Source organism: Sebastes umbrosus, chromosome 11, assembly GCF_015220745.1.
Source record: "Sebastes umbrosus isolate fSebUmb1 chromosome 11, fSebUmb1.pri, whole genome shotgun sequence".
Classification (NCBI taxonomy): domain Eukaryota; kingdom Metazoa; phylum Chordata; class Actinopteri; order Perciformes; family Sebastidae; genus Sebastes; species Sebastes umbrosus.
In genome coordinates this window covers 32,462,534-32,489,685 of record NC_051279.1, presented here as the reverse complement: position 1 = coordinate 32,489,685, position 27,152 = coordinate 32,462,534, and the positions used below count along the sequence as shown (strand labels likewise).

General features: G+C 39.3%; 3 protein-coding genes across 3 annotated transcripts; all 3 read left to right on the top strand.

Annotated features, from left to right (window-relative positions):
• Positions 1-869: 869 nt before the first annotated feature.
• LOC119497126 (zinc fingers and homeoboxes protein 1-like) lies at positions 870-15,814 on the top strand. Its single transcript, XM_037785000.1, has 8 exons — positions 870-1,682; positions 3,597-3,938; positions 4,041-4,504; positions 4,878-5,093; positions 5,306-5,521; positions 6,674-6,838; positions 7,088-8,272; positions 9,868-15,814. The coding sequence occupies exons 2-8, from the start codon at positions 3,716-3,718 to the stop codon at positions 10,144-10,146; spliced, it is 2,748 nt and encodes a 915-aa protein (XP_037640928.1). The 5' UTR covers positions 870-1,682; positions 3,597-3,715; the 3' UTR covers positions 10,147-15,814.
• Positions 15,815-16,267: 453 nt separating this feature from the next.
• Positions 16,268-20,203, top strand: LOC119496582 (fucolectin-1-like). The gene is made up of 5 exons (XM_037783983.1): positions 16,268-16,508; positions 16,721-16,759; positions 18,434-18,722; positions 18,861-19,006; positions 19,372-20,203. Exons 1-5 carry the CDS (start codon positions 16,457-16,459, stop codon positions 19,719-19,721), a joined length of 876 nt encoding a protein of 291 aa, XP_037639911.1. The 5' UTR covers positions 16,268-16,456; the 3' UTR covers positions 19,722-20,203.
• A 529-nt stretch (positions 20,204-20,732) lies between these two features.
• zgc:101716 (uncharacterized protein LOC492784 homolog) lies at positions 20,733-26,611 on the top strand. Its single transcript, XM_037785870.1, has 8 exons — positions 20,733-20,983; positions 21,866-21,967; positions 22,676-22,819; positions 23,883-23,933; positions 24,113-24,257; positions 24,545-24,680; positions 25,069-25,201; positions 25,987-26,611. Exons 1-8 carry the CDS (start codon positions 20,867-20,869, stop codon positions 26,161-26,163), a joined length of 1,005 nt encoding a protein of 334 aa, XP_037641798.1. The 5' UTR covers positions 20,733-20,866; the 3' UTR covers positions 26,164-26,611.
• The last annotated feature ends 541 nt before the right edge of the window (positions 26,612-27,152 follow it).

Sequence of the window (27,152 nt, the reverse complement as noted above, 5' to 3'; positions counted from 1 at the left end):
TAATATTACGACTATTTTTCCGTAAACTTCTGACTTTATTATCATAATATTACGATTTTATTTCTCGTAAAGTTATGACTTTAATCTCATAATATTACGCCTTTTCTTCGTAAACTTCTGACTTTATTAACATATTTTGACTTTATTTCTCGTAAACTTCTGACTCAATTCTCATAATATTACGACTTTTATATTTTGACTTTTTACTCTTGAACTTCTGACTTTATTATCATATGACAATTTTATTTCTCGTAAACTTCTAACTTTATTCTCATATTACGACTTTATTTCTTAAACTTCTGACTTTATTATCATAATATTACGACTTTATTTCTCGTGAACTTCTGACTTTATTATCATTATATGACAACTTTATTTCTCGTTAAATTATGACTTTATTCTCATATTACGACTTTTTTTTCGTAAACTTCTGACTTTATTCTCAAAATATTTCCACTTTTTTTCATAAACTTGACTTTATTCTCATATTTCGACTTTATTTCTCGTAAAGTTATGACTTTATTTTCATAATATTATGACTTTATTCATAATATTATGACTTTATTCATAATATTATGACTTTATTCTCATAATATTATGACTTTATTCATAATATTATGACTTTATTTTCATAATATTATGACTTTATTCATAATATTATGACTTTATTCATAATATTATGACTTTATTCTCATAATATTATGACTTTATTCTCAAAATCTCAGATTTTTTTTTTTTCCTCCTAATTCTCCGTCGTAATTTTCAAAGCAGAATCATAATAAATAGATGTATAGTCACTTCCAGTTTTAAAAAATAAAGTGTAAGTAGCTGAAACAATGATCAGAACCGTGTGAACTGCAACACAACACTAGATGAGTGTTGTGAATGTCAGTGTTGTCCTCATGTAGCTCCTCATGCTGCCCTGGCAGGTCATGTAAGGACATACTGGCAGACAGCCGCCGGCTCGGGAAACCAATCCCTTCACGGCCCTCTTTAAACAACCTGAAATAACACATGTTGTTTGTAGACAGCTCGTAGCTCAACCCACCTCATAAACACTACATTGTAGTAGTCAAATATTGCATATTTCTGCTATAAATTTACGGATTTTTTTTTAGAGCACCGAGAGTCGCCGAGGAATGACGTCAGCACGCATCACATTGAATGATGACGCCGTTTGATCATTAAAAAAAAAAAAAAAAAAAAAAAAAAAAAAAAAAAAAATGAGCCGTTAAAGAATCTGAGAGAATTAGGTCATCAAACTAGCCCGGTACCAACGGACACGTTACCACGGTAACTAGCGTGTTTCTGATTATATCACTTTAACAAAGACGGAGACCTGGACATCAAATAACCTGCTTCAACGAGGACAGAGACATGTCCGCTGTTTAACATCATCTGGAGCCGTTAGACCGGTCTGTCTGTCTGTCTGTCTGCTTCACTCCGCTGGCTGCTGGAGACCCGCAAACCTCCCCAAAAACACCCCGTTAACGCGAGCTACCGTACTCCCGGTCAGGCTGGGCTGGACGGTTAACCGGGAGGGGGGAGAGAGACACCGACAGACAAAAAGCCCCGACGGCTTCTCTCCCGGAGACCCAGGAAATCCCTCCTCGCCTCGCCTCGCCTCGCCTCGCCAGCCTGGTAGCAGCCTGGTAGCAGCTCAGTGCACGTTCAGTAGTTCAGTAAGTTTACCGCCAGACAGACATCATCAATAATCAATACTAATGAGCGGCCCGGGTCTGGCTCACACCGGCTAGTTGGCCCACCTCAGAAACATGCTAGATGCTGTAGAGCTAAATCACTGTTACTTTAATATGTAGCTAGCTCACACCTCCCAAACATGTTATCGATCTGCTAACTGTTAATGTAAATGATGTCATGGTGCAGCAGAGCATACTGTTCACAGTTCCTGTTAAACACTGTGTAATCCATCTAACAGGAAGGAAGTCTATTACTGCTATGATGTCTTGAAAACTGGAATCAAATATTTGCAGTAGCCAGACAATGTGTAGATAAGAAAATCTAAATCATATCCAGGTGTTGCTTTAATTATTCCTGTGATTATAATTTGGGCCCTGCTACTGTTGGATTAATTACCACCAGCTAAAATGTGCAACTGGCTGTTAGATTTGCTTCACTCACCTGCCGAAAATAACCTAGGTAATCTATTGAGTGGCTGGTAGATTTTGGGATCCACCAGCCACAGTGGCAGGTGGACAAAAAAGTTAATTTCCATCCCTGATTACCAATAAACTGACTTTTGGTGTGGGTAAACATTGAATGGATGAATGGTTGGGTGCCAATCCAGTACTATAGTTGATGTCTTTCATGTGGAATCATATTGTGTTAGGATTTTACAAACTCAGTTGTCTGAATTAATGACTTCAAATAGGGCTGCAGTCAATGATTATTAGTATCCAGGGTTGGAAATTAGCACTAGCCACCAGCCAAATTCTGGTAAAATATGCAAAAAAAAACAACAACAATGGTAATCTATTGAGCGGCTGGTAGATTTTGGGATCCAGGTGGACAAAAAAGTTAATTTCCATCCCTGATTACCAATAAACTGACTTTTGGTGTGGGTTTACCCTGTGATACACTCCAACATATTGAATGGATGAGGGGCTGGGTTACAATCCAGTACTATAGTTGATGTCTTTCATGTGGAATCATATTGTGTTAGAATTTGACAAACTCAGTTGTCTGAATTAATGACCTCAAATAGGGCTGCAGCCAATGATTATTAGTATCCAGGGTTGGAAATTAGCACTAGCCACCAGCCAAATTCTGGTAAAATATGCTAGTAGCTGCTAGACTTGCTTTGGTAATCTATTGAGTGGCTGGTAGATTTTCGAATCCACCAGCCACAGTGGCAGGCTAAAACAGCTATCTGATGCAAGTATCACAGTGCTTAGAACGGATGCTAATTTGCAACACCTGTCCTTAGAAGGGCTTTTTGTGAAAATAAGAGATTAAAACAGGAATGAGTACAGGAAAAATAAATAAATACAATAAAGCAACACTTTTAAAAACATTACATTCTAAAGCTAGACATGAGTTCAGGTTTGTCGCTGAATTAAACAGGATTTGGTTTCTTTCTTAAAAGTAGTAAAGTTTCAAATATCAAGTGATCAGGTAGCGAGTTTCCAGGATTTCGCTCCTTTCACAGAAAAAGCTGTCTGAGCAAAAGATGTTTTGCAGAATGGAACTTTACAATTGCCACTTGAATGTACATGAACTGTGAAAAAATGCTCATCACAATTTCCCAGAGCTTAAGGGCACATCTTCCAATTGCTTGTTGTGTCGGTCGAACAGTTTAAAGATATTCAATTGTATTCAAATGTACAGTTTGAGCTCAAAATTGCTTCTTTTGTCTAAGCCATAATTCCTAAAGGTATTCAGTTTCTACTGATAGGAAGCAGAAAAGACAAACCACTCCTCTCCGGAGTGAAGCTGCTTTTTATACAACATATAACACCGAAGGATCCCTGCTGAGCCAATCATCGAAAGAAGTATTTGAGAATAAAACATCCAAACGTTTTGTGTAATTAACGCTTTTTGTCCTTTGCATATTTGTTATGTTTTTCTTCCACCAGAAATCCATAATTCACGGATTCCAGCATGTGAGCACGACCACCCAAGACATGTGAGCCTTGACACGCCTGTCCCAGATCTTCTTTACCCCGAGTAGAAGCAAACACAGTTTGGTTTGACGATGTCGAGCCGCCGGAAATCGACTACACCTTGCATGGTGCTACCCTCTGATGTGGTTGAGCAGGAAGAGGTGGAGGAGAAAACAGAAAGGACAAAGGAGGAAGAGGCAGAGGAGGAGGAGGAAGAGGAGGAGGAGGGGAAGATGAAGGAGGTAGCGGAGGACGGGCCGACTGCAGAGGAGCTGGGTCAGGCGGTAGTGGTTGTCCCCACCCCTCCAGATACAGGTAAGATTCTTTTCTCTCATGTGTAGACCACAATGGCACTTTGTTAGCCTGAAAGAAACACAAACTATGTCAATGAATGTATTATTATTATTATTATCCTAGATGAGCCCGGTGTCTCTACCGTAGAAGACAGCGAAGTCCTCCATCCCTCACTAAAGCGCTGCGCCACAAACCCTCCTGAGGATCCGAGCAGCGACCAGCCGACCCAGGAACAACCGTGTGACACGCCCGAGGAGGGAGGGGCAGACCCTGCCGCGGTGGTGGCCATTTCCCTCAGCAAGACCCCCATCATGAGGATGAAGACCAAATCTGAACCCAAGAGGATCGCCGTGTCCCTGAAATCGACAGACGAGGCAGTTGAGGGTCTCGGAGGTGGTGGCGAGGGAGAGGTGGGAGGAGATCAGGAGCCCATTGAAGCTCCTCTGGGGCCGATGACGCCCGTGGAGATGCTGCTGCACGACTCCATGAAGCTCGGGGGAGGCGGCTTGCTGGTCAGCCCGTACTCAGAGCAGCAGAGGAAATCGGCCACTTTAAACCCCACAGTTCTGCCTGCTGGCCTGGCACAGGTAGAATGCCTTCATTATACAAGGGTTTACTAGCAGCACGGGTGTAAGAATACTCTATTTACCCCTATCTGTGAAAGATGAATGCATGTTTCCAGACTCAACAGCAGCCTGCACACCTAAAAACGTCTGGTAGGCTTTGGATAACGGGTGGCCGTAATGTTAAATCTTCTCAACTGAGAGGTTAGATGTCAACTTAAGCTACAGAACAGCAGCCCTGCAGCTGATAGTTATTCATTGTCTTGGTCTGAGACACTTTGGCAGGACAGCAGCTTACCAACACAGAGCACGAGATGTGTCTCACCCTTGCCACTATTTAGCATTTATCAGTCCAGGCCGTTCTTATCTCCTCTCTGTCTTCCTCCTTCTATTTCAGGTGCTTTCTGCTTTCCAGGCCCAGCAGAGTGCAGCAGCAGCAGCGGCAGCAGCTCAGCCTCAGCTGCTCATTCCCCTCAGCAGCATCCCATCCTACAGTGCAGCTATGGACACCAACCCCCTGCTGGGCAGCACGTACAAGAAGTTTCCTTACCCCTCCATGGCCGAGATCAGCAGCCTGGCAGCACAGACGCAGTTCACAGAGGAGCAGATCAAGGTAGATGAAAGTTGGCTGATGTTTTGGGTAGATTACTTCAGCTGACAGTACGTTATAAGATACATCAAAAAGCTGCTGCTCCTTACTCTGTAGCTTATATTTTATTAAGTTAAAAGCTACTCCAATCTTGATTTAGAAGTCTGAAGTATACTACTGTAGATATTGCCTTTTTAGCTTATTTTGTAAGTCAAATGTACTTGATCTACACCCAGGTGTGGTTCTCAGCCCAGCGGCTGAAGCACGGTGTGAGCTGGACTCCGGAGGAAGTGGAGGAGGCCAGGAGGAAACAGTTTAATGGCACGGTGCACACTGTGCCTCAGACCATCACTGTCATACCTGCTCACCAGCTCTCAGCTGCTGCCAACGGCCTGCAGTCCATTCTTCAGACCTGCCAGATAGTGGGCCAGCCCGGCCTGGTGTTCACACAGGTAGGTAAGGAAAGAAAACACGCCAGATCTAACAGGACTCGGTTTTGACCTGCCTTCCCTTAAAACCAGTCAAATTAAGACTGGCATGACTCTGAAATGCTTTAGTTTGAATGAAATCAACTTAGATCGCCTGCTTTGGTTTTTGAGACTTTGTTTTAGCTGGTTGCATTTGACATGACTCAGCTAAAAGTCAGTTCGAATTTAATTTAACTTAAAACAATTTGATTGGACGTGACTTTGACTTTTCCTGCTTGCTGTATGTCTGTCACCTTGCCTCAAATATGTTGAACCAGTTTAAATAGGCAGTAATGCCAAAGAGTGAAGCCCTAATGGATCACATCTCTTATAATCAGCGAAAGTAAACATTTTCTTTGGTGGATTTTTCTTTGCTTTAATGATGTTTTTATGAATATGATGTGAATATTATATGTAAGGGATAATGTACAGCTAGCCAGTCATTGATGTGAAATAAACCCTGACGGGTTGTTGCAAGACCCTGTCGCAAAGTGGAGGGGTCTTGCATCGCCCTGAAGGGGTTTATTTCACAACATTGACCGACTCGCTGTACATTATCCTGCTTATTACACGGCTACTTACTGAAGAAATCAACAATTTGACACAAAAACAGTCCTCCAGAGTCTGACATCAGAACTGCGTCCATAGCAATGGTCTGTTTTAAAGAAATTACAGATGCAGAATGCCGTGATTGACCAATCAGATTCGAGTACTCAACAAAGCCGTGTAATAAATATAAATATATCTTTTTTTATGACAATTGCAGAACTCCATGCTTTCCTCTTATTTTTACCAGGTCATACAAGGTCAGAAAATGCTAACCAGATTTCACTGTTAGCAGATAGGTCTAGCCTTTTGTGATGTCTCTCTAATTTACTTTTAATGATCTTGCAGTAGGGCTGGCCAATAGAAACAATATACTGTATATGTGGTTAATTCATATTTTACAAATTAGAGGAGAGAGGAAATGTATAACCAGTGACATGAACACACCTGAAAACCAGTTTTATGGCTCATTATATACATATACGTGTTATAGAAAATGGCTACAGTCACTTTAAACTACAAATACATAAGTGCCTGGCTCTCCATCTCATCCTCATATTCTGTGTGTCATTATTTTCTGACTCTGTGTAGGTCGGCCCAGGGGGGCACCTTCCAGTGACCAGTCCCATCACTCTGACAGTGGCGGGGCTGCCCAGCCAGTCCCAGAGCTGCAGCAGAGTTTCCTGCCAGCCTACCCTGACAAACAGTGAGCTGAAACGGGCTACCACTGTCCAGCCTCCCTCTCTTTCTCCTCAGGTAGGGACAGCACTTGTTGCTGCCTTTCAGACAAATACTTTTTCTGCTCGTGTGCTCTGCTGTCAACTAGCAAGCTTTTGATTTTTTTGGTCAGTGCACAAAATTACAACATGGTGTCTCTAACAGTTGTGTGTTTGAACCACAAAAATGTGCACACATCTCATCTGTAGCCAATTTGTCTTCGTCCCAGCAGGTATTTGGTACCTCTAACCCTTATTTAATATATAAATCTGCCCTCCCCTTTTTAAGGAGAACTCGGCCCTCAGCGCTGACACGTTCAGTTTGCGACCCAAGAAGTCCAAAGAGCAGCTGGCAGAGCTGAAAGCCAGCTACCTGAAAAACCACTTTGTCACCGATGCAGAAATTTCCCGGCTGATGAAGCTCACCAACCTCACAAAGGGAGAGATCAAGAAATGGTTCAGTGACACCAGGTACAACCAGCGCAACTCCAAGAACAGCAACGTCATTGTTTTCCACGACGGAGGGGGCCGAGGAAATGGCGGCTGTGGTAGCAGTGCTAGCACCACCATTGTTATTGACTCTAGCGACGAGACCCCCACGTCTCCCCATCCTAGTCCACGCACTCCTCCCGTGAGGGAGAAGGAGTCACGGCCCAAAACATGGAATCCTTTCCCAGATTTCACCCTGCAGAAGTTTAAGGAGAAGACTCCAGAGCAGCTGGTGGTGCTGGAGGAAAGTTTCGAGAATGGCAGCACCCCATCAGATGAAGAACTGAGCCGCCTGAGGACAGAGACTAAACTGACGCGGAGGGAGATTGATGCCTGGTTCACTGAGAGACGAAAAATGCCATCTATCAGTACTTCCTCCCCGGATTCTTCAGAGGGAGGAAAGATGGAGGCAGGAGGAGCCAGTTCTTCTCCGTCTGCCTCCACGTCTCGTAGAGGTAGTCAAACTCCCCCCGGCGGTCGCAGCAGCAGCAGCATCAACAAAGACATGAAAGATAAGAGTAAAAAGACTCCGGAGCAGCTCCATATTCTGAAAAGTGCCTTTGTGCGGACCCAGTGGCCCACACCAGAGGAGTACGACCAGCTGGCAGAAGAGAGCGGCCTCCCTCGGTCCTACATCGTCAGCTGGTTCGGGGACTCTCGGTACTCGTGGAAGAACAGCAACCTGAAATGGTTCTTCCAGTACCAAGGTGGCAACACGGAAGGGCCAAACGGGGGAGGAAGCAATAAAATGGGAAGCGGCACCGGTCGGAAAAGACGCGGCCGAAATCGTGGTTGGGGCCGGTCCCGAACCAGAAAGCAGCCGAGAAGGTCTGCCTCCTCCAGCGCAGATGTCGATCAATGTCCCCCGTCAAAGAAATTCAAGACCGGGAGGGAGATTCTGAAGGAGTACTACATGAAGCACCGTTTTCTCAATGAGCAAGACCTGGATGAGCTGGTCACCAAGACCAACATGAGCTACGAACAGGTAATGACTACGTGTCATTGTAACCCTCCATATGTTCTCTTTTCTTTTCATTTGTGCTGTGTATGTTGTTTTTCCAGGCACCTACGCTGTACAGTCAAATCAAGTCAGTTGTATTTATATAGCCCAAAATCACAAATCACAAATTGGGGCTTTATTTATACAGTCATTTCCATACAGAAATGATGACAGAATAACATTCCCAATAGATGACATACATAGTTATGAAACTTATATTAGGGCTGCCCCGTCTTCGTCGATAAGTTGACGAATCGGTTGTTTTGGTCTTAGTAGAGTGAGTTTTCTTTGGCCGAGGACAGCCCTCACTTATATGAATCATCATTGATTGATTTTTCAGTTTATTGTGTGATTAAGAGAACCGTCTGTCTGGAGCAGCAGCTCAATCAGTCAACTTTACTTTCTTAAAGTGACTTCCACCCAGCAACATGGATTATAAAGAGCAGCAAGCTGAGCTGTTGAATGATTACTGCACATTAAGCTTGCTGAATACTGGGATTTATGTATGATTTTTATTATTTTATATATATATATATATATATATATATGCTGTTGCTCTTAGTGCTGCTTAGGGAAGCCGGTGTAAAAATGTAAGAACATTCCTACAAACACTCTCAGAAAACACTTCACAACACTCTTCAACACACATCGAATCGTGGTCCGTAGCCAAGATTTTGGAAAGAGTCAAGTTTTATTTATATAGCCCCATTATACAAATCATAAAATTTGCCTCAAGGAGCTTTACAATCTGTACAGCATACGACATCCTCTGTCCACTAAGAAAACCTTTAACAGGGAAAAATGGAAGAAACCTCAGGAAGAGCAACAGAGGAGAGATCTCTCTCCCTGGACGGAGTGACATGCAATAAATGTTGTGTGGATAGAATAACCAACATAATACAATTATAGTATAGACAACCCAATGACAAAAATTATACATAGTTAATGTGAACGTATATGAAGAAAATAGATCTCGGAGGATGTCAAGCAGCTTCCAGGTGTCGCCAAAAGAGAGAGTGGAGAGACTGAAATACTGAGGTCATGAGAGTAAAGCAGAACTCCGACCACCCAACCACCATGAAGTGTTTCATCAACCAAAACCTTGAGTATTTGAAAGGAATTTTAAATTGAATTATTTAACAATTCAAATATATTTCCTGTAAATTTTAGCGGTAAAGGTTATGTCAAAGTGTCCTCTAAACTGCCAGGTATGTAATTCTGGTGGAGAGGGTTAGACTTACTAAATCCTTTTTATTTTAGTTATTACATTCTTTGCCTAAAACAAATAAAGGTTAAGATGTTTAGTCCCAAAAATATATCAGAATTGTACAAGAGTAATATGTGTCTAATTGTAGTGCTCCAGATCATAAACTCTGACTGTGAAAGAACCAAAAAATCCTGAATACTGTCGATCACTTGCGTTCACTTTATTAACAGCGTTTTAAAAAGTCCTTCATCAGGTCAAATTTGCATGAATTCCCAGAAATATCACAGAGGTCATGACCTTGGTGTCCTCACTGGTAGCTGCAGCCCTGCTGTCGTCACACAGTTAACGCATCTCTCTCTCTCTCCATCCAAAGGTGAGGGAGTGGTTCGCCGAGGTCCAGCGACGCTTGGAGACGGGGGCCGATCCCTTCCAGGAGGCGATCGCAGGAAGGACAGACGGAGACGAAGCAGGAAAGGCAGGGGAGGAGCAGGGAGAGGCGTCTACGCCCGCCGAGGAGCAGACCGGCGCGGGGGTGGGAGACGAGGATGACGACGAAGGAGAAGAGGAGGACGACGGCGAAGATACGGACGACAGTGAGGTTTGGGAGCCGTCACGTAGCGTCAGGAAATCCTTGTCAGTCTCTGAAGACTAATGATTGTGGAAAGCACGGTGAAACATTACAGAATTTTCCAGGAGAAATAGTGGTATGATCGATGCTGGAAGACCGTTAGGTAAAACAAGTCTTTTTGCCACTGATTTATGCTCATTTGCAACATTAATTCACTGTATTTTCAAACTATTTCTGACATCAACAGATGGACTATTAGCTTTAGCTCACTCTCTACTTATCTCGTTGACTGTAAGTAATGTGTCACAGTTTAGACAAGAATCGTGGTAAAGAAGGAGTTTTTAGCAAACCCTGGCACACCTAAATTTAAGCGGAATTAAAAGAGGAATACCATAAAGTGCAATCTTTAAGCTGAAGATGAAAACTGTTGAGATTACATAGTTACCACAAAAGGATGGTGTATCCAGCATATGATGAACACTGACTGTCGTTAATGAGAGATTTTAATGTCGACGATGCCCCTTGTTAAATTTGCACTTCTTGCTTGCTCAGTTGAAGCCAGTAAGGGAGATTTATTTACACGGTCATGCTGCATTTCCTTGCTGATATGAGCACAGGCCTAAATTCAAACTCCAATCTCCAATGTTATGAATGTTTATCCCCTGGTCCCAAACTAACAGAGCACACAGGAAAAAAAAGACTCATCTGTGTGTTCACAAAGGTGCTTAAAAATGTATCACAGCTAGATGTCACTGCTGAGCAAAGTCCCCGATGAAACTAGCATACATCTATGTCGTGGAACTGGTTGATTTCTACATGTTACAATATCTGTTTTTTTCCTAGCACCTGTGAAGATCATCGCAAGGACTGGATATGAATCAGCAGGTTGTTTGAGCTGATTGATAATGACACTGAAAGTCAGGCATTTTATCTCTCAGAGATGAATATGAGACACCTTACTGCTGAATGAATGCCATTTTAACACAGGATGTCTCCTCAAGTCTTCCCTTTATAGCAGCTTGTTGTTTCATTAGTATTTTTAACTGAACACATACAGATCTGATGCCACAGTATGTGTTTAGTATGCACTGCTAGTAATGTTTTTACACAATTTTTCACCTTTTTGATAGAACGCATCCTGTGCTATAATGACCTTTTTTTTTTTCTTTAAAAAGGGTGATTCAGACAGTTTGAAGCTGTTGTCCCAAAGTTGAATGTGTTTGTGTCTCCTGAGCAGTGAGCTACAGTTTACAGTTTGACGCCGAGGCACCTTGTGTGAACTGAATAATGGCCACTGTGAGGCAGACATCTGGGTCCACTGAAATAATGATAGAAAGAGTTGGCTGCAGTGTTCCGCTTTACTCTAGGTGGGTTTCTGATGGGTTGAAAAAGATTGAATTGATTTTAAGATGATGCATTGCAGAGTTTTTCCCCAAAACCATGTAAATGTAAGCACCAGCTGCAGCTTCGGTGTGAATTTAAAGTCAATCCACAAGTTATCCCCTTGACTGCAATCGCCACCAAAACACCAACACATTGCCTTTAGGTTTGGGCTCCATCAAAAACAAGGCCTGTGAATCATTTTGGGTCTTTGCCCGTACTTTAAGAAAGACTGTTAAAACAGTATTTCAAATAATGATTTGACTCCAGTCTGCACTGAAGAGACAAACGTGAAGCACCTAAACTAAACTTTTAATAAATGCACTTTGTCCACTCGTATACATGGTGGACTGAACCCTGATTTGGCACCTTAATCTCTTATTATACCATAAAATGGCTCTGAGAGACCAAATCGGTTTTGTATGACTACAAACTGAACCAGTATTTTGCCTTTTTTATCCTCCGTGTGTTTTCACAAGGAGGAATCATTTTATCCACTTTTCTAATAATATGTGTTGTCATATTTGGATGTTTATAAGGCTCAAAAAACTAGCAGAACAATCACCCACTGCTTTCTTTCGCTAAATTGCACAATTTGAGCCCCATTTTTAAGCTTTTCTCCTTTTGAAAATGTACTCTTTGTTGTTATGTTTTGTATTGTTGCTTTAAACCATGGGAATTGTCTCCCGTCTTTCCTTCTCTGCTCCCAAATACCTTTACCCCTCTCCTCCAGTCCACTTTTGTAAAATGAATGCCTAGACTCATGATGTGCACTTCCCAAGACATGTTTCTGTAAATGTTAGCATTGTCCTGTTGGTTCTCTGTCTCATTAAATTGTCTACAACACACCAGACAGACAGACAGACAGACAGACAGACAGACAGACCTATAGGGACATCTTCAAAAGACTGAAACCGTTCAGAAAATTACAAACAGACATTCTTGGAAAATTCACTTTCTCTCGTGGAAGGAATTGTTGTGATGCGTGAAGAAACAGCACAGCATTCCCTCTGTGGTGGGAAGTCTACCAAATAACGCTCCTCTTTCTGACTGTTGTTCCTGGCGCTTTACCGCGTTAAGTTGACGGGACAATAGACTGAAAACTGTCTCGACCACAGTTCTTCACAAACGGGGAGAGACTCTGATGAAGCTTTGCAGATAAACCTATGTGCCTACATGGCTCGTACGCTTGTTTGAACAGAATTTCACCGACTCTCGACAGAAGATGACGAGAGAGAATTTGCGAATGCTTTTAGAAATCACATACCGTTGTTGTTGGGTGATTCTTAACTTGTTCAAACCAAGTTGTGATGCATGACCGAGCTCTGCTTTCTGCTGACGCTAAAAGATGCCTAGATACTCTGAAGTTGAAACTTCTGTTGTAAATCCTTAAAAATGATACCTTGGTGTTCAGAATTGTATTGTATGTTTTCACCGAGCACTTGTCACGCTACATGTTGGCACCTTTCGCTGTCCAAAAAAAGCATTTTAATGAGCAACTTTGAAAGCAAAGCCCTAAACAAGCTACGACATTAGCTAGATTATAGCGACCGACAGAGAGCTGGAATCTTGTTTTGTCGTAATGTGACAAGTGCTTGACCATGAAAAATAGCAAATTCAAAATGTTAAGGTATACCTTTTTGTCTAATACTGCATGCAATAACCAAGACGAACAACTGCTCATTTTGTACATACAATATTTTGGGTTGGTATACTTGGCACAGTAGAAGCCTAATCTGGGATTAATTCTTTGTGTAGCTTTAATAAATTCCACTTACTTTTCATTACCAAGTTGACTGCAGCTATGGACCTGTTTTCCTGTTTTCATAGACACATTTTAGTCCTTTACCACAATTGCAGTCATTGTACAGCAGCCATTTTGTGCCCTTTTGTTGAATCCCGGTACTTCACGTGCTAATTTGTACACATGCTACAAACTGGCTGTCAGCAATTAGCTTGTTTTAGTCCACAGGTTAGGCTCAATCCTGCCCCCCGGGTATCCAACCCACAGTCTTTTACAGTGTGCTCTGTCTTTACTATAGTCGGTCTGTTTTGAATGGTTTTATATGTTTCTATCTATGAAAACTGTGTCTTTACAACTCTTTCCAGACATCAGTGGATTGCTTGTTAACAAGACAGACTCATACAATATGTACAATAGAATAGTGTTTTTTGAAATAGAATCAGTTTTAGAGTTCAGCCGGTGTTGTTGCCCAAGTGGCTTTTTGGTACTTTGGTTGCAAAAAATATAGAATCAGAACTCAGTAGAAAAGACACGCACTTAGTGGAAGGAACTGCTGAAAACGAATGTGCTGGTAACAACTGAGAAAATGTTTTTTGCTTGCTAATAATGTGTCCAAATTTTAGGCTCTTGCACTAACCTGTTTTATAAAGATAAATTAAATGTTTTTGTGTCTAACTGACTAATGGGGACAAACACTTTTTGAAACTGGTCCAGTATCGAGGGAGAACGCTGCAGCTATCAGCCGCTAAACGAGCTGCAATGTAATCATTTGGGGCAACCTGGCACCGTCAGCTTACGTCCACTAAAAGTGTTCGTTTAAGTAAAGGTAGGTAAAGAAAAAGTTTCCATAATGTTGTCAGACACTTATAATAACAATCTGAGCCTGTCGGTTGCAAAAACAAACGCCTTTAGTGGACATAAGTCCACCCATTAGTCAGTTAGACACAAAAACACAGGAAAATAAGGTCCAGGTAGAAAAGAAAATACAGAAATGAGCCTTTAAATGTAACAGAAAAAAATATTACAAATGTTATGAGCAGTTGCTTAAAGGGCTACTCCACGGAATTTACTCGTGTAGTTTACTTGCCATGAGTAGTCCTACTCAGCCTCTGAAAACACAGTCGTATAATGTCTTCTGTGTCTCTGGCTGGAGCTTTCTAAAGTTAAAAAAAAATAACCCTGATGATGTCATAGTGATGTCATTAGGGTCATCTCAGACTTAAGAAATATAACAATGAACCTGCACTATAAATTGCATGTAGGATCTTGACCCATACTAGAGACTAAAAGTCAGGATATTTCAGCCTCTGCTGCTCACATTTTGACCACTTATCTGTCTCCCATAAGTCCCCCAACTTTATGTAATGGCAGTACTGAATCACTGGAGTAGTGCTCCTTTAATAATTTTATGTCCATTACACAGAAGGTAGAAACATGTATTTAAATAGATTTCCCAGGTTTACCGAGGTGCCGTGTCTGCTCCCTGAGTTGTGGTTTTATATCCCAACAGTCATCATGTATCCCAGTTAACCTTGTGCAGTAGAGCTAAGAGCTAACATTGTGATCTGAGTAGTTTACCCTGATGTCCTGTCGTGCACATGTCATATCTGTATCCTTCGCTATACTTCTGCTATAGTCCTCGCTCGTTTTCTCTATTTAGACAGGTAGTTGGTTGAATGTTTTCTTACAGCGGTCAGAGATTCAAATGTTTTCATGAGACAGCAGCCAGCTTTTTTTTGGCAAAAAAAACAGAAAACACCTTGTCAGAATTGTAATATACTGTACGTATAAATGTTGTTTTTTTTAGTCATTAACAATGAAATTTTCACCTTCTGTTTTTTTCTGATCTAATTTTCATCTGTTGACAGTTTTTACCACGAGTTATTGCTCCTAAAGAGCGTGCTTTGGGTTGAACCGTTTTCTCTCGTTGTTCCTGCTTCAATACAACTCAACCTGTTTTACTGATGGATGACAGTAATCTCTCAGCTCCTGTATTAAATTACAGTTGGTCCGATAGACACAGATGGGACGAATACAATCATCTAACTGTATACTCTTAAGAAATGGGTTCAATGTTCATTTCTGTGACATTGTAAAATGTCACTCCTGACTTCAACTGACAATTAGTCCCCTTGAAAAATAAGCTGTGATCTCATTGTTGATCTTGAGAATCCACCCTGAACTGATACGCCTTACCCAGTACACCTGATCAACAACTGGAGGGGATTCTGGGAATATGAAACTGATTCACTCAAGGTTGAACTTGTATTCTGTGTCTACGGAACTGACATCACCATCTACACTAAGTTATTCCCACACTGCCTGTACATCTAAAACAATGTGTTAAAAACTGAGAGCATCTGTCACAAACTTTGAACATGGTATGTACATGTATGTGCGTTGGCCTCTGCAGGCTTGCTTTAGAAAGCTAACTATTTCCTTTTCGCGGTTTTCTGCCGTCATCAGCTTGTTGCTACCAGCTACCTGTGAGGCAGACAATTTGTGCAATGTTAATTTAAAATCCCAGCTTTTATTGAGGCTCTCGCTTGATTTCTTGCTTGATTTAGAAAAGATTTATATTTTATACTTGTTTGAGGACAAAACCCAATAAATTTTGATCAAAAGAGATGTGCACTTGTGAGCAACGTTTTTCATGTTTTTGCTTTGAATAAATGTGAACTGAAGCGGTCTGAACTAAATACAGATACAGAGGGGAAAGTACTGCATAGTGTCCCATTAAAACTATGACCCTACTAGTCAGTCACTATTTGTCACTGTCACTTATTAGTCATTTATCGTCACTGTTGATAGTATTAACAGTGTGCTTTTAACTAAACCATCAGTGATGCAGTGTCAGTTGTTGAAAATAGATAGCTTTTAGTATTCTTCTTCTTTCTTAGAGTCCATCAAAAGCCCTTTGTTGAAATGTAACATGTAACTGATAATCAAATTTATTTCGCAGCAAACCTAAAAATAACAGTCCTATACAGACGCAGAGGGGGTTGACTTGAATGAAACATTCTCTGTTGAAGCAAATATCATGAACATGCAGAGATATTTGCATGCGTTGGAACAGTACAACAGTACACTGACTGTAGGTTGACCAGAGAGAGAGTTATGATATTTTGACAGATGTAAATATTAATGTGGAGGTGCTTTTACTATGCAAACTACAGTATGTAAACTAGTGGCAACTGGGAAAGATGACGTTAGTGTATTTCCATATAGGCAGCGGTCAGGGAAGGGAGATAAGTGTAAATACAGCTGTAGATGGGAGAGGGCGTCATTTTAATATTATTGTTGAGAGAAAAAAAACAACAAGGTGAGTTTAGTACCATTTAAATTGTAAATTTTTCCACTTTTGCACTGTTAAGAAGTCCTTGCAAAGTAGTGTCTTCCTCTTAGATGTAGGTAGATACATCTGTGCAGTTTAAAGGGAATTGAAAGCTTCATTCCTGATCTCATCTGTGGTCACTTGTATAGAATATTTAACTTGTCTTCTAGTCAACTGATGTTATATTTTCTGTTTCACAGTAAAGATGCTGTGGAGTCTATTGTTCATCTCTCTGATCGGTAAGTAACTCACTTTATACACATGCACGTCGGTGACCTTTTAAATGATCGACACACAGAACGAGATGTCCACAAAAATGGGAATCGGGGATAAAATGATAAACCGTAAAATGCTCTACACTCCCATAATTTAATTATTTAGAAAGATGATTTGACTTGTATGCCACCAAGTGTTTATTATTTATTGAAGCATGGGTATTCTGTGCTTACTGCTGAGTTATCGTTGAGTGCATTGAACAAGTCAATAACTGGATGTGCCAGAATTTTCTTCAGGTGAACAAAGACAAAACTGAGGTCGTAGTTTTTGGAGCCAAAGAGGAAAGATTAAAGGTTTAGTGCTCAGCTACAATCTGTAATGTTAGAAAGCTCGGACCAAGCCAGAAATCTTGTTGTAGTCATGGACTCTGACCTGAGCTTTAACAGCCATATTAGGACAATTATAAAGACAGCCGCTCACAATAACGAGTTGAGTTTTAATAATGTACATTTTATTTATTATTTTCTTCAATTCAAAAGAATTAGAGGACTGATGTCTCAGCAGGATTTAGAAAAACTAGTCCATGCATTTATCCTCAGCTGACTTGACTACTGTAACGGCATCTTTACTGGTCTTCCTAAAGAATGGATCAGACCCCTGCAGCTGATTCAGAATGCTGCTGCTAGAGTCCTCACTAAGACCAAGAAAGTGGATCATATCAGTCCAGTTCTGAGGACTGGCTCCCTGTCTCTCAGAGAATTGATTTCTAAATACTGCTGCTGGTTTACAAAGCACTACACGGTTTAGGGACAAAATATATTTCTGATCTTCTGCTATGTTCTGAACCATCCAGACCTCTCAGGTCATCTGGATCAGGTCTGCTTAGTGTCCCCAGAGTCAGAACTAAACATGCAGAAGCAGCGTTCAGTTTTTATGTTCCAAATATCTGGAACAAGCTCCCAGAAACCTGCAGGACCTCAAACTCTGAGTTCTTTTAAATCAAAGCTTCAAACTTTCCTGTTTGCTGCTGCCTTTTATTAAACCAAATAAGTATCTTATACTGCACTATATCTTTTACTCTAGTGTGTTATACTCTATTTTAGCTTCTATTCTAGCTTTTATTTTTATCTTGTTTTTATTTTCTAATCTTTAACGTTTGAATTATCTTTTAATGTTCTTTTGCACTTTGTCACAATGTTCCTGAATGTTTGTGTAAAGCACTTTGAATTACCCTGTTGCTGAAATGTGCTCTACAAATAAAGCTGCCTTGCCTTACTGCTGTAATACCAAGCAATGTTATCATAGCTGCCAGTAACTTGACGTGACTAAAATATTTGGTTAACACTTTCTATGACGCTGTTGTCTATAATGCATTATAAACATGCTTTAAAAGCTGCTTATAACACTGTATAATTATAAATGATTCACAAACAATAATCATTGATAATATATATATATATTATATTACTTTATAATTTCTGGTTACTCACAGAATTTTTTTTTTTTTAAATGGGAACAGTAATCCTTCACTTACACATAGATGACCATGAAACAGATTGGACTAAATGCATTTTTGTTTACACTCGTCAGTTTCATTTCTCTCAAGTCATGCAAAAAAAAAAGGTATTTCTATGCTAAATATGCAAGGGACAATATTTTTAAAGTAATACTATATTTCTTTCTGTTTTTGTCTACAGCTCTCTGCAACGCAGAAGATGAAACTGAACTGAACGGGACAACATCCCAGTCAACAGTCTACAAAGATTTAGGTGTCCCATACGTTTCTACAAGAGCAATTGATGGGAATCAGACGAAATGTGCTCACACCCTTGAAAAGATCAACTCCTGGTGGAGAATTGACTTGCTGGGTGTCTACACAATTTCTTCTATCAGTATCTACAACGTTGACCAGGATAATTCTAATATAACCGGTTCTCGGATCTACATTGGGTACTCTCGTAAGGAGAACGGTACCACCAACCGCATGTAAGCCTAATACCTTCATGTTCCTTTAAATTGCTTTTATTTCACATTTCCAGGCTTTGGCATGTCCAAAACGTTTTCGAGATGAGAGGTTCTAGATCTCTCCCTCTTACTGCTTGTTCATCTTTTTCTCTCCTCCAGATGTAAAAACATCACATACTTCAAGAAAGGCCATTGGAATAACTTTACTTGTAATGCAAGCTTGTCAGGACGCTACATCACTGTGTCCCGCCCGGAAAAAAAAAATTTAATTCTGTGTGAAGTGAAGATCTTCGGCACAAAAAAAGGTACAATAAATGTGGGCAGTGTGGCTGCTCTAACCTGTTCACAGGGACGCCGATATAAAAAAACAACAGGTAACGCAGCCGCCACACGCTCCTGACGTTCCCTGTGTGTCCACGGCTTTAAGAGTTGAAAGTGAGACGTGTTTATCATGAGAATGATGCTATTATCAGAGGAATGTATTTGTTTCTTCTAAAGTGGATGACTCCCAGGTGACTCAGTTAATTTGTTGGACCACCCTGGTAGATAATTACACACAGTTTTAAAACCCTCGTGTTTTTGCCCTAACCCTCAAAATGGCTTGCACATGTTCACTTATTTAGTTTTTATTCACTTGAAAAAAAATGTGCACTGATGTTTGTTTTTCTAGAATCACCCTTTCAACTGATCAGAGAGAACAAGACGTGGGAAGATGCCCTGTACCACTGCAGGGAACAAGACAAGGACCTGGCTTCCATTGTTGACGAAGACACCCAGGCCTGGGCTGAGTTGCATGCCAAGGATGCCGACACTCGCTTTGTGTGGCTGGGTCTTCGCTACACCTGCACCCTCGGGTTCTGGTTCTGGGTCGATGATCAGCGCGTAGACTTTACTCGCTGGGGTCAAAACGGTAAGGAAGAGCAGTGTGACATGAGTGGTGTCATGAATAAACATGAGGACCATCTCTGGTTCAGCAAGCCTGACTACGAGACGTATAATTTCATCTGCGCAGAGATATAGAGAAATCAATGTTTGGAAGAGGGTCAGAGGTGGCATTGTTGTTTTGTGACAAATTCTCCTTCTAATGTGTGTTGTAGGTGGGTTTTTTTTTTTAGTAACTACACGATTTATGTAATTAGTTTCACCCTGTGTTTTAGGCCATGCATGCACTTGCTTTTTAAAATGTTTGAAATGTGTTTAAAGATGTGTCACTATATCCTTCATGTGTAATTCATGATACTGTGATATAATAATAATAATAATAAGATAGCATCATTTTTTTGCTGTTGTAAGACTTTTGCCTCCACTGTTTCAAACATTTAATTATTGATGTTAGAGGTTTTTTTTCATTCTCTTCTTGAAAATGGATGCTGACATTTGAATGGACTATCCATATTGTGTTGATTAATTCTGATATGAAAACAATATACTAATTCAAAAATGTTTGAGATGTCTTTCAAATACACATCAATTTTAATTTTAATGTATTTTGTAAACCTTTGCTCATATTAAAAAAACCTTGCATTTGCAGACTTCAGTATGTATTTTTTTAAATTATAATTATGATGTTATTTCCTCTGAATATAGAGTGCTCCAGGGATGACGTATTTTTTTGTAGGCCAACCAGAAAATTAGCATCATCTTGGGTTCCCCGGCAAAAAGCCAATGGGGATTTTACCATTTGGTTTTGGATTATAGCAGAAAATAAACTCTGTGGCAAACAAACATTTATGATACTTACACATTTTGTTCAGCATGACAATCTCTACAAATGACAAGTCATTTAGACGTTTAGTAGTTTCATTTAGCCACTTGTTAGCAACTGCCTATTTTTTAAGACAAATAAAGGCTTCACAATTCACGAGTGGGATATGTATTAATGTATTTTATATCGTAGGACAAAATTTTAAAATCTCGTAAGCTAAATCAAAGTTCTGATGTATTTATTCATCCTCGTTATGTTGATGTGTGCTGCATGCGCCCGGGTCGGAACCTTTCTGCCCGGAACTATTAATCCTGGACAATGTATTAGTCGTGCACTTTACAGTGAAAGGACTGTGTAACCATGAGGGTGTAAACAAACCGTCCACTTGCTTCAGGTAGCTGTGTTTTCAGACACGTTGACCTGTTGTACTCGGGGTATTGGTGGTGTTGTTCAGCTCCAGATGGAGATCTTTGGAAGCTCGTTTGATGACTCGATGTTTGCGGAGGCGAAGCAGCGAGTCTCCGTGTCCGTGTCTCTGTCTAAGTCTGCTTATAACGCCAAACTGTGTGAGCCCGAGGTGAGTCTGTTACATATACACTTCACTGGTTAACATCACACACAGCTGCAGTGTGTGTGTGTGTGTGTGTGTGGACGATGCTGGACGTGGATGAAGTGACGCTGTCTTTAATCTTTAAGGCTTTATGGCGAGAGAGAAGCTGCTAGCTAGTAGCTAGTTAGCTAGCAAGCTAAGGTTGAGTTGACTGAAACAACATCCACCAAACAATTACACAACATCCACCTTAAATACTCATATAGGAAACAAATCAAAACAATAATCACAGATTCAATCCAACATGGGCCATGCAAAGACCAATATATATTATATATATTATAATATATATAATATACAATATTATATATATTATAATATAACATATATAATATATATATATATTATATAAATAATAATATATATTATAGATATTATAATATACATATATTTTAATATATATTATATAATATATATATATACATATATATATATATATATATAAAAGATAAAATAAACCAAACTATAAATAGCATGTAACACAAACAAGCTTCTTCATACAGTTCAAGCATAAAGACTTAGATTAAAAAACAAAAAGTTTTTATCTCCGTTGTGGACAACGTTAGCACATTGATATTAGGTTAGTATTTATATTTAACTGTAAGATAAAATGCCTAAAAACCAAATCCAGTTTCTCCCATGGCATTGCATCTAGCTAAATGTTCACTTAATTTAAAGCACATTTGCATGTGGAATCTCTTAAATGACATTTGGTAGATATGTAATATACTTGTTTCTGGATTCTGTGATTTTTTTGAATATTGCTTCACATTATATTTGTGGAACTGTATGTGTAAATAATGCATGAGCTGTTTTTTAAAATTGTTGTCTCCTTGTTTCTCTCTGCAGTGGTTCTGTGAGAGTACTGCTCTTGATACAGATGATCCTCTGGAGAAGCAGAAAATCTATAAGTTTAGAGGTGACTTGGCCGTGAGACAGGGGGACCATCAGGTAATTAAACATTCATCTCTAATTTTGGCCATTGTGATTTTTCAGTTAAGCTGACAAAGTACCAGTGAAGTTGGTGAGAAGTTACAGAGAAATAAGCGAAAGTTCCCAGTTCAATGTCCTATGGGGATTATTATTATGCAGCGGCACTGTTGTCATGGGCCAATATTTAAATGTTTCTGTAGAGCTGCTGCTGAGATAACAACTTACAGGACTTAGATAGATAGATTAGATTTATTTTGAATATGTAACACATAATAAGAAAACAAAACAAGAATAACCAATGTAATGAACATATAAAACAAATTCTAAATAAATAAAAGGAGTGTGCAAGAGTAAACACTTGTATGGTTCTACCCCCTTTTTATAACTTAAATAATTAACTTAAAGGTTTACCACATAAAATGTGATACACTTACATTACTTATTCCTGTAATGTATACATTAACATATTCTATCCAACTGAGCACAAAAGGAATATATTTACTATAATTAGTGTGCAGCGCGGCAACATTTCCAGACAACATGACAAAGACTGAAAACACATTTCAGCCACATCACACCGAATCTCCTTGTGAAAAATAACCAGGTTGAATTGTTTGAATATTTAATACAGCCGTAATCTGCTGTATTTGAACAACGCACTTTCTGCTGTCATGATGTGTTATCATACACATACTTGACTATCTGAAAATGGGTGGGTGGGTATAGAAAGCCTTGGATGCATACAGCAGCTGCCTGGAGTGGATCGCTGACAACAACCTGACCATCAGAAGAGATGTACTGGAGGGAATGGCCCGATGCTGCACCAAACTGGGACAGAGAGACAGGGCGCTGGACTTGGCTGACTTACTGGTAATTCTTCTATGAACCTTTCCTGAAAGGTTTTCCATGCAGAACAGTGTCCCTACCATGTATATACAGTATATATATATAGAGAGAGATGTATATCTCTCTCTCTCTCTCTCTCTCTCTCTCTCTCTCTCTCTCTCTCTCTCTCTCTATCTATCTATCTATCTATCTATCTATCTATCTATCTATCTATCTATCTATCTATCTATCTATCTATCTATCTATGTGTGTGTATATATGTGTATGTATAGAGATATATCTATACATATTTATCTCTATATATCTATCTATATACAGTATATATAGATAGATATATACTTACACATATATAGATATATATAGATATCTCTCTCTAGTCTATATATATATATATATATAAGCCTATAGACATAGATGGTCCCTACTGTAATTAGAAAAACCTGCTATCATTGTGAAATCCTTTATACTATATATCACTGTGTTAAAGAAAAAATCCAAAATGATTACATTGATTGTTATTTTGTTCATTTAAATAATGTCTGTTTGCTCTCACTGTCATGAAATACTATTAGTATATAGAAAAACATTAGTAAATAAATGATAACTGGTGGTCTACAACCATTACTTACATTACTAGTAGTTTTTACTGTTTACCTTTATTCATTAGTTATTTGGTTTGTACTTCAGCTAAATGAGCTACTAAAGATGAATGCGATGGTGCTTCTATGAGCCCTAGGAAGCTCCAATATTAAAGGTTGGCCGTCAAACAGGAATCTTTTTAATACACAAAGTTACTAGAGTCCACATGTGCTTATTGTCAGTCTTCTGGTTTAAATAGTCCACCAATGTAGCTCATTATTGCAGTCTGTGTGGCTAATTGTCTCTTAAAATCGTGGCACATGAACGCACCATCCCTTTTTCATGTATGAAATAATAACAGTGATAAAGCTGAAGCTGATTAAATGTTCTCTGTGATAGATAACCTATCTGAAGGAGCAAGTTGCATATTTAGTCTACTAAAATTTCTGTAAGAAATCAATCTGAATTCTCTGAACTCCGTAGTAATGTATACATGATCTTTCTCCAGAGCAAAGATGCCTCCAACACCTGTCACCTGACCGGCCTCCTGCTGCTCAAGGTCAGCATTACCGGGAACACACACACAACACACAACACACAACACACACACACAACAAACACACACACACACACACACACACACACACAAGCACATTGTTCCCCGTTTGTTGGTTCCAAACCATTCTGTGGAAATGTAATAAAGTTGTAGTTTGACTGAAATATAAACTTTTACTAAAGGTCAGCATCTACCAGCATTTTGGAGTCGTAGGATCAAAGATGTCGTCTCTGCAGCGGCTGTGTATCCTGCTGCCCTTCAACCCCTGGCACTGGTACAACCTGGGACAGACGTGTCTGCAGCTGCTGGACAGCGACAGAACAACAGGTAGGATGGAGTTCATTTCCTGTCTCATTTAGCAACCATATCATTTCTTTAAAAGTCAATTATGCTGGTGAATCGTTGATTTTTGTTTTTTGTTGCTATGGTGAATGAACGCTGACATACTATACTATGACTTTTGTTTGACATAATATACAATGACTTTTTAAAACTTTTTTTGACATACTATACTATGACTTTTTTTCAACATACATGTTGTAACAAACACGTAGATGAAAACTAAATGATTTGTCCTCATGGTTTAATGTGATCTGATGTGTTGCCTTTACTAGGATGGTGTTCCCTACAGAGGTGTGAATCAGCAGAAGAGCAGAATGATGGAGACACTGAGGAACTACAGGAGGAGGCAGCAGAGCTCGATGAGGACAGAATCTGGCTGAAAGCTTGCACCTGTTTCATCAGGACGAGGTACAGCGGTTGTGATCCCAATGCTTCATTGCACACAAATTATCAGCCAATGTTTTGAATTTATTTCACATATTGTAACAGTTGAAAGTCACAGAGAGAGCAGCTGGCCCAGATGTTGTGTACACTTCTTCTTCTTGAAAGGAGCTTGTAGGCTTTAAATTTACTTTCTTTTTTTTACCAAAACTTTTACATAAGCGAGAAATCTACAGCTTTTAAAATACCTAATGTTAATCAGTTGTCCCAATCAGATTTTCAACCAGATAATCTGCAAAACATCAACTCAGTGACAATGTGTGCTCAAATTAGAGATTTGCTCTGAGTATTTATGAAGAGTTTGAATGTAAATCGTAGTGTCTGAATGTCTCCTCGTCCGTTCTGTCTCCCTCAGACTCCTGTTGAGATTCCTTCGACAGCAGCAGTCCTCCTTTGTGTTGCAGCGCACTGAGAGCACTCTGCAGATGGCAGACGAGGTGTTACACAGGCTGAATCCCAAAGAAACAACCTTGCAGGCTCTCACCGAGGTGAAGACACGCTCCTGGTTTTGTTAATTCATGCCGTGTCAAGGTCTGAATTTCAAGCAGTTAAGGGTTAGCCTGGGTTTGGGGCTTAGTTAAAGCGAGTAGATTTAGTTTTTACTCAGTAGCACACTTTCTTTTTTGTATACTTAATTTTTTTCGAGATAGTTATCATATATGCAATTTACAAAAGTTTATAAACAAGCTTTTAAGTAATGAACTTAGAAACGAACAAAGACAAGATGTACACAAAAGAAAACATCAGCATTAGACAAAAAAAAGTAGAAAAAAATAAAATAAACAAATAAAAAAGGGAGGCAGAGATATAAAAACTAGATTGGATGCTGTATTCAAGTTTGTGTATTAGATTAATTTACATACTATACCATGGATACCGGCGTATATATGCACACATACATTTCCATATCTACACTTATACATATACATTTATATAGACATATAAACATACAAATATGTTCATACATACACATATACATACCCATATAGATATTCATAAACCCAAAAATATTTGTATATAATTTATATATATACATATACATACACACATATAAACATATACTGTACACATACACACAAACATAAATACATATAGTATATATACATATACACATGTACAAACCTAGACATACATAAACTTATAGGTATACTTTTCTACACGCACACAGATAAACATGGGCCCACACATGCGTCCACAAGTAAGACCACTTCCAGACACATGTACTGTATATGTGTAAGAAGCACACTTTCAGTCTCTCTGTTTGATCTCCCAGGTGGTGTCAGAGGACCTGATCCCAGATAAGATGAGAGAGGACTACCAGGATGGGGAGAGTCTGGCCAGTATGTGTGTGCAGAGCTTCAGGGAGCGCTGGTGGAACAAGATCTTACTGACTGGTGTGCTAAAGACTGATGGCTGTCAATATCAGACGCAGACGGATACACAGTCCTGATGCTCCTCCGGTGATGCCAGTTTACAGAGAAGTTGGCAGACAGGAAGGTACTGAGGAACAGACTGGATGAACTGAAAGCCAAATCCAAATCCTGAAACAGAAGTGGACATTATTGATATCATAACCAAAATACATGTGGAAATACACAAATACAGGTCAAATGCTAAATTGTTGCTGAATACCCCCCCAAAATACACAATATTCAAAAGTATAAATCACACCTCTCCCCTTAATTCAAGCACAGTGAATGTAGTCATAGTTAATCACACAGTATTAAAAAAAACAGATTAACCATTAATATTTCATCCAGTTTATACTGTGTAGTATAGTTTGACAGTGATTCTATTCTGCATTGAAACAAAGTATCTAAGCCTAAAATATCACTTATGCCTTAACATGTACATATCGTAAGAATAATTGAAATAAAATATGTTTTATTGTTCTGAAATATTCTCAAACATTTTGCGCAGATGTAACCTAAACGGGCTGAAAACAAATGAAAGAGTAGCAGATATTTTGACATGTCATAGCAAGAAAAACGTGGGTATTATGAATAACCGCTCCATAGGTGTGTCTGTTCTAGTGCTGTGATATTGTGCATGTTAGCATACATCACTTAAATTTAACAGACCAACCATTAATATGAAGTCAGAGTATAATGTCTAACTTTTTTTAAATTACATTTTTCGACATACTATACTATGACTTTTTTCATGGAATTTTTCGAAATACTATACTATGACTTTTTTTATAAATTTTTTCAACATACTATACTATGACTTTTTCATTCAAGTTTTCAACAAACTATACTATGACTTTTTTCATAAAATTTTGTTTACATACTATACTATGACTTCATGAAATTTTTCAACATTACTTTTTTTCATGAAATTGTTTGACATACTATACTGACTTTTAATGACATTTTTCGACATACTATACTATGAATTTTTCATGAAATTTTTTGAAATACTATACTGACTTTTTTT

What these genes read in the sequence shown, in the direction of transcription:
- LOC119497126 (XM_037785000.1), top strand. Translation starts at nt 3,716, where the DNA reads ATGTCGAGCCGCCGGAAATCGACTACACCTTGCATGGTGCTACCCTCT. An exon ending in CTCCCTCTCTTTCTCCTCAG is followed by an intron (nt 6,839 to 7,087) that starts GTAGGGACAGCA and finishes CCCCTTTTTAAG; the next exon opens with GAGAACTCGGCCCTCAGCGC. An exon ending in CCAACATGAGCTACGAACAG is followed by an intron (nt 8,273 to 9,867) that starts GTAATGACTACG and finishes CTCCATCCAAAG; the next exon opens with GTGAGGGAGTGGTTCGCCGA.
- LOC119496582 (XM_037783983.1), top strand. Translation starts at nt 16,457, where the DNA reads ATGGGAGAGGGCGTCATTTTAATATTATTGTTGAGAGAAAAAAAACAA. An exon ending in GAGAGAAAAAAAACAACAAG is followed by an intron (nt 16,509 to 16,720) that starts GTGAGTTTAGTA and finishes TCTGTTTCACAG; the next exon opens with TAAAGATGCTGTGGAGTCTA. An exon ending in AACGGTACCACCAACCGCAT is followed by an intron (nt 18,723 to 18,860) that starts GTAAGCCTAATA and finishes TCTCTCCTCCAG; the next exon opens with ATGTAAAAACATCACATACT.
- zgc:101716 (XM_037785870.1), top strand. Translation starts at nt 20,867, where the DNA reads ATGGAGATCTTTGGAAGCTCGTTTGATGACTCGATGTTTGCGGAGGCG. An exon ending in CCAAACTGTGTGAGCCCGAG is followed by an intron (nt 20,984 to 21,865) that starts GTGAGTCTGTTA and finishes TTCTCTCTGCAG; the next exon opens with TGGTTCTGTGAGAGTACTGC. An exon ending in TGAGACAGGGGGACCATCAG is followed by an intron (nt 21,968 to 22,675) that starts GTAATTAAACAT and finishes GGGTGGGTATAG; the next exon opens with AAAGCCTTGGATGCATACAG.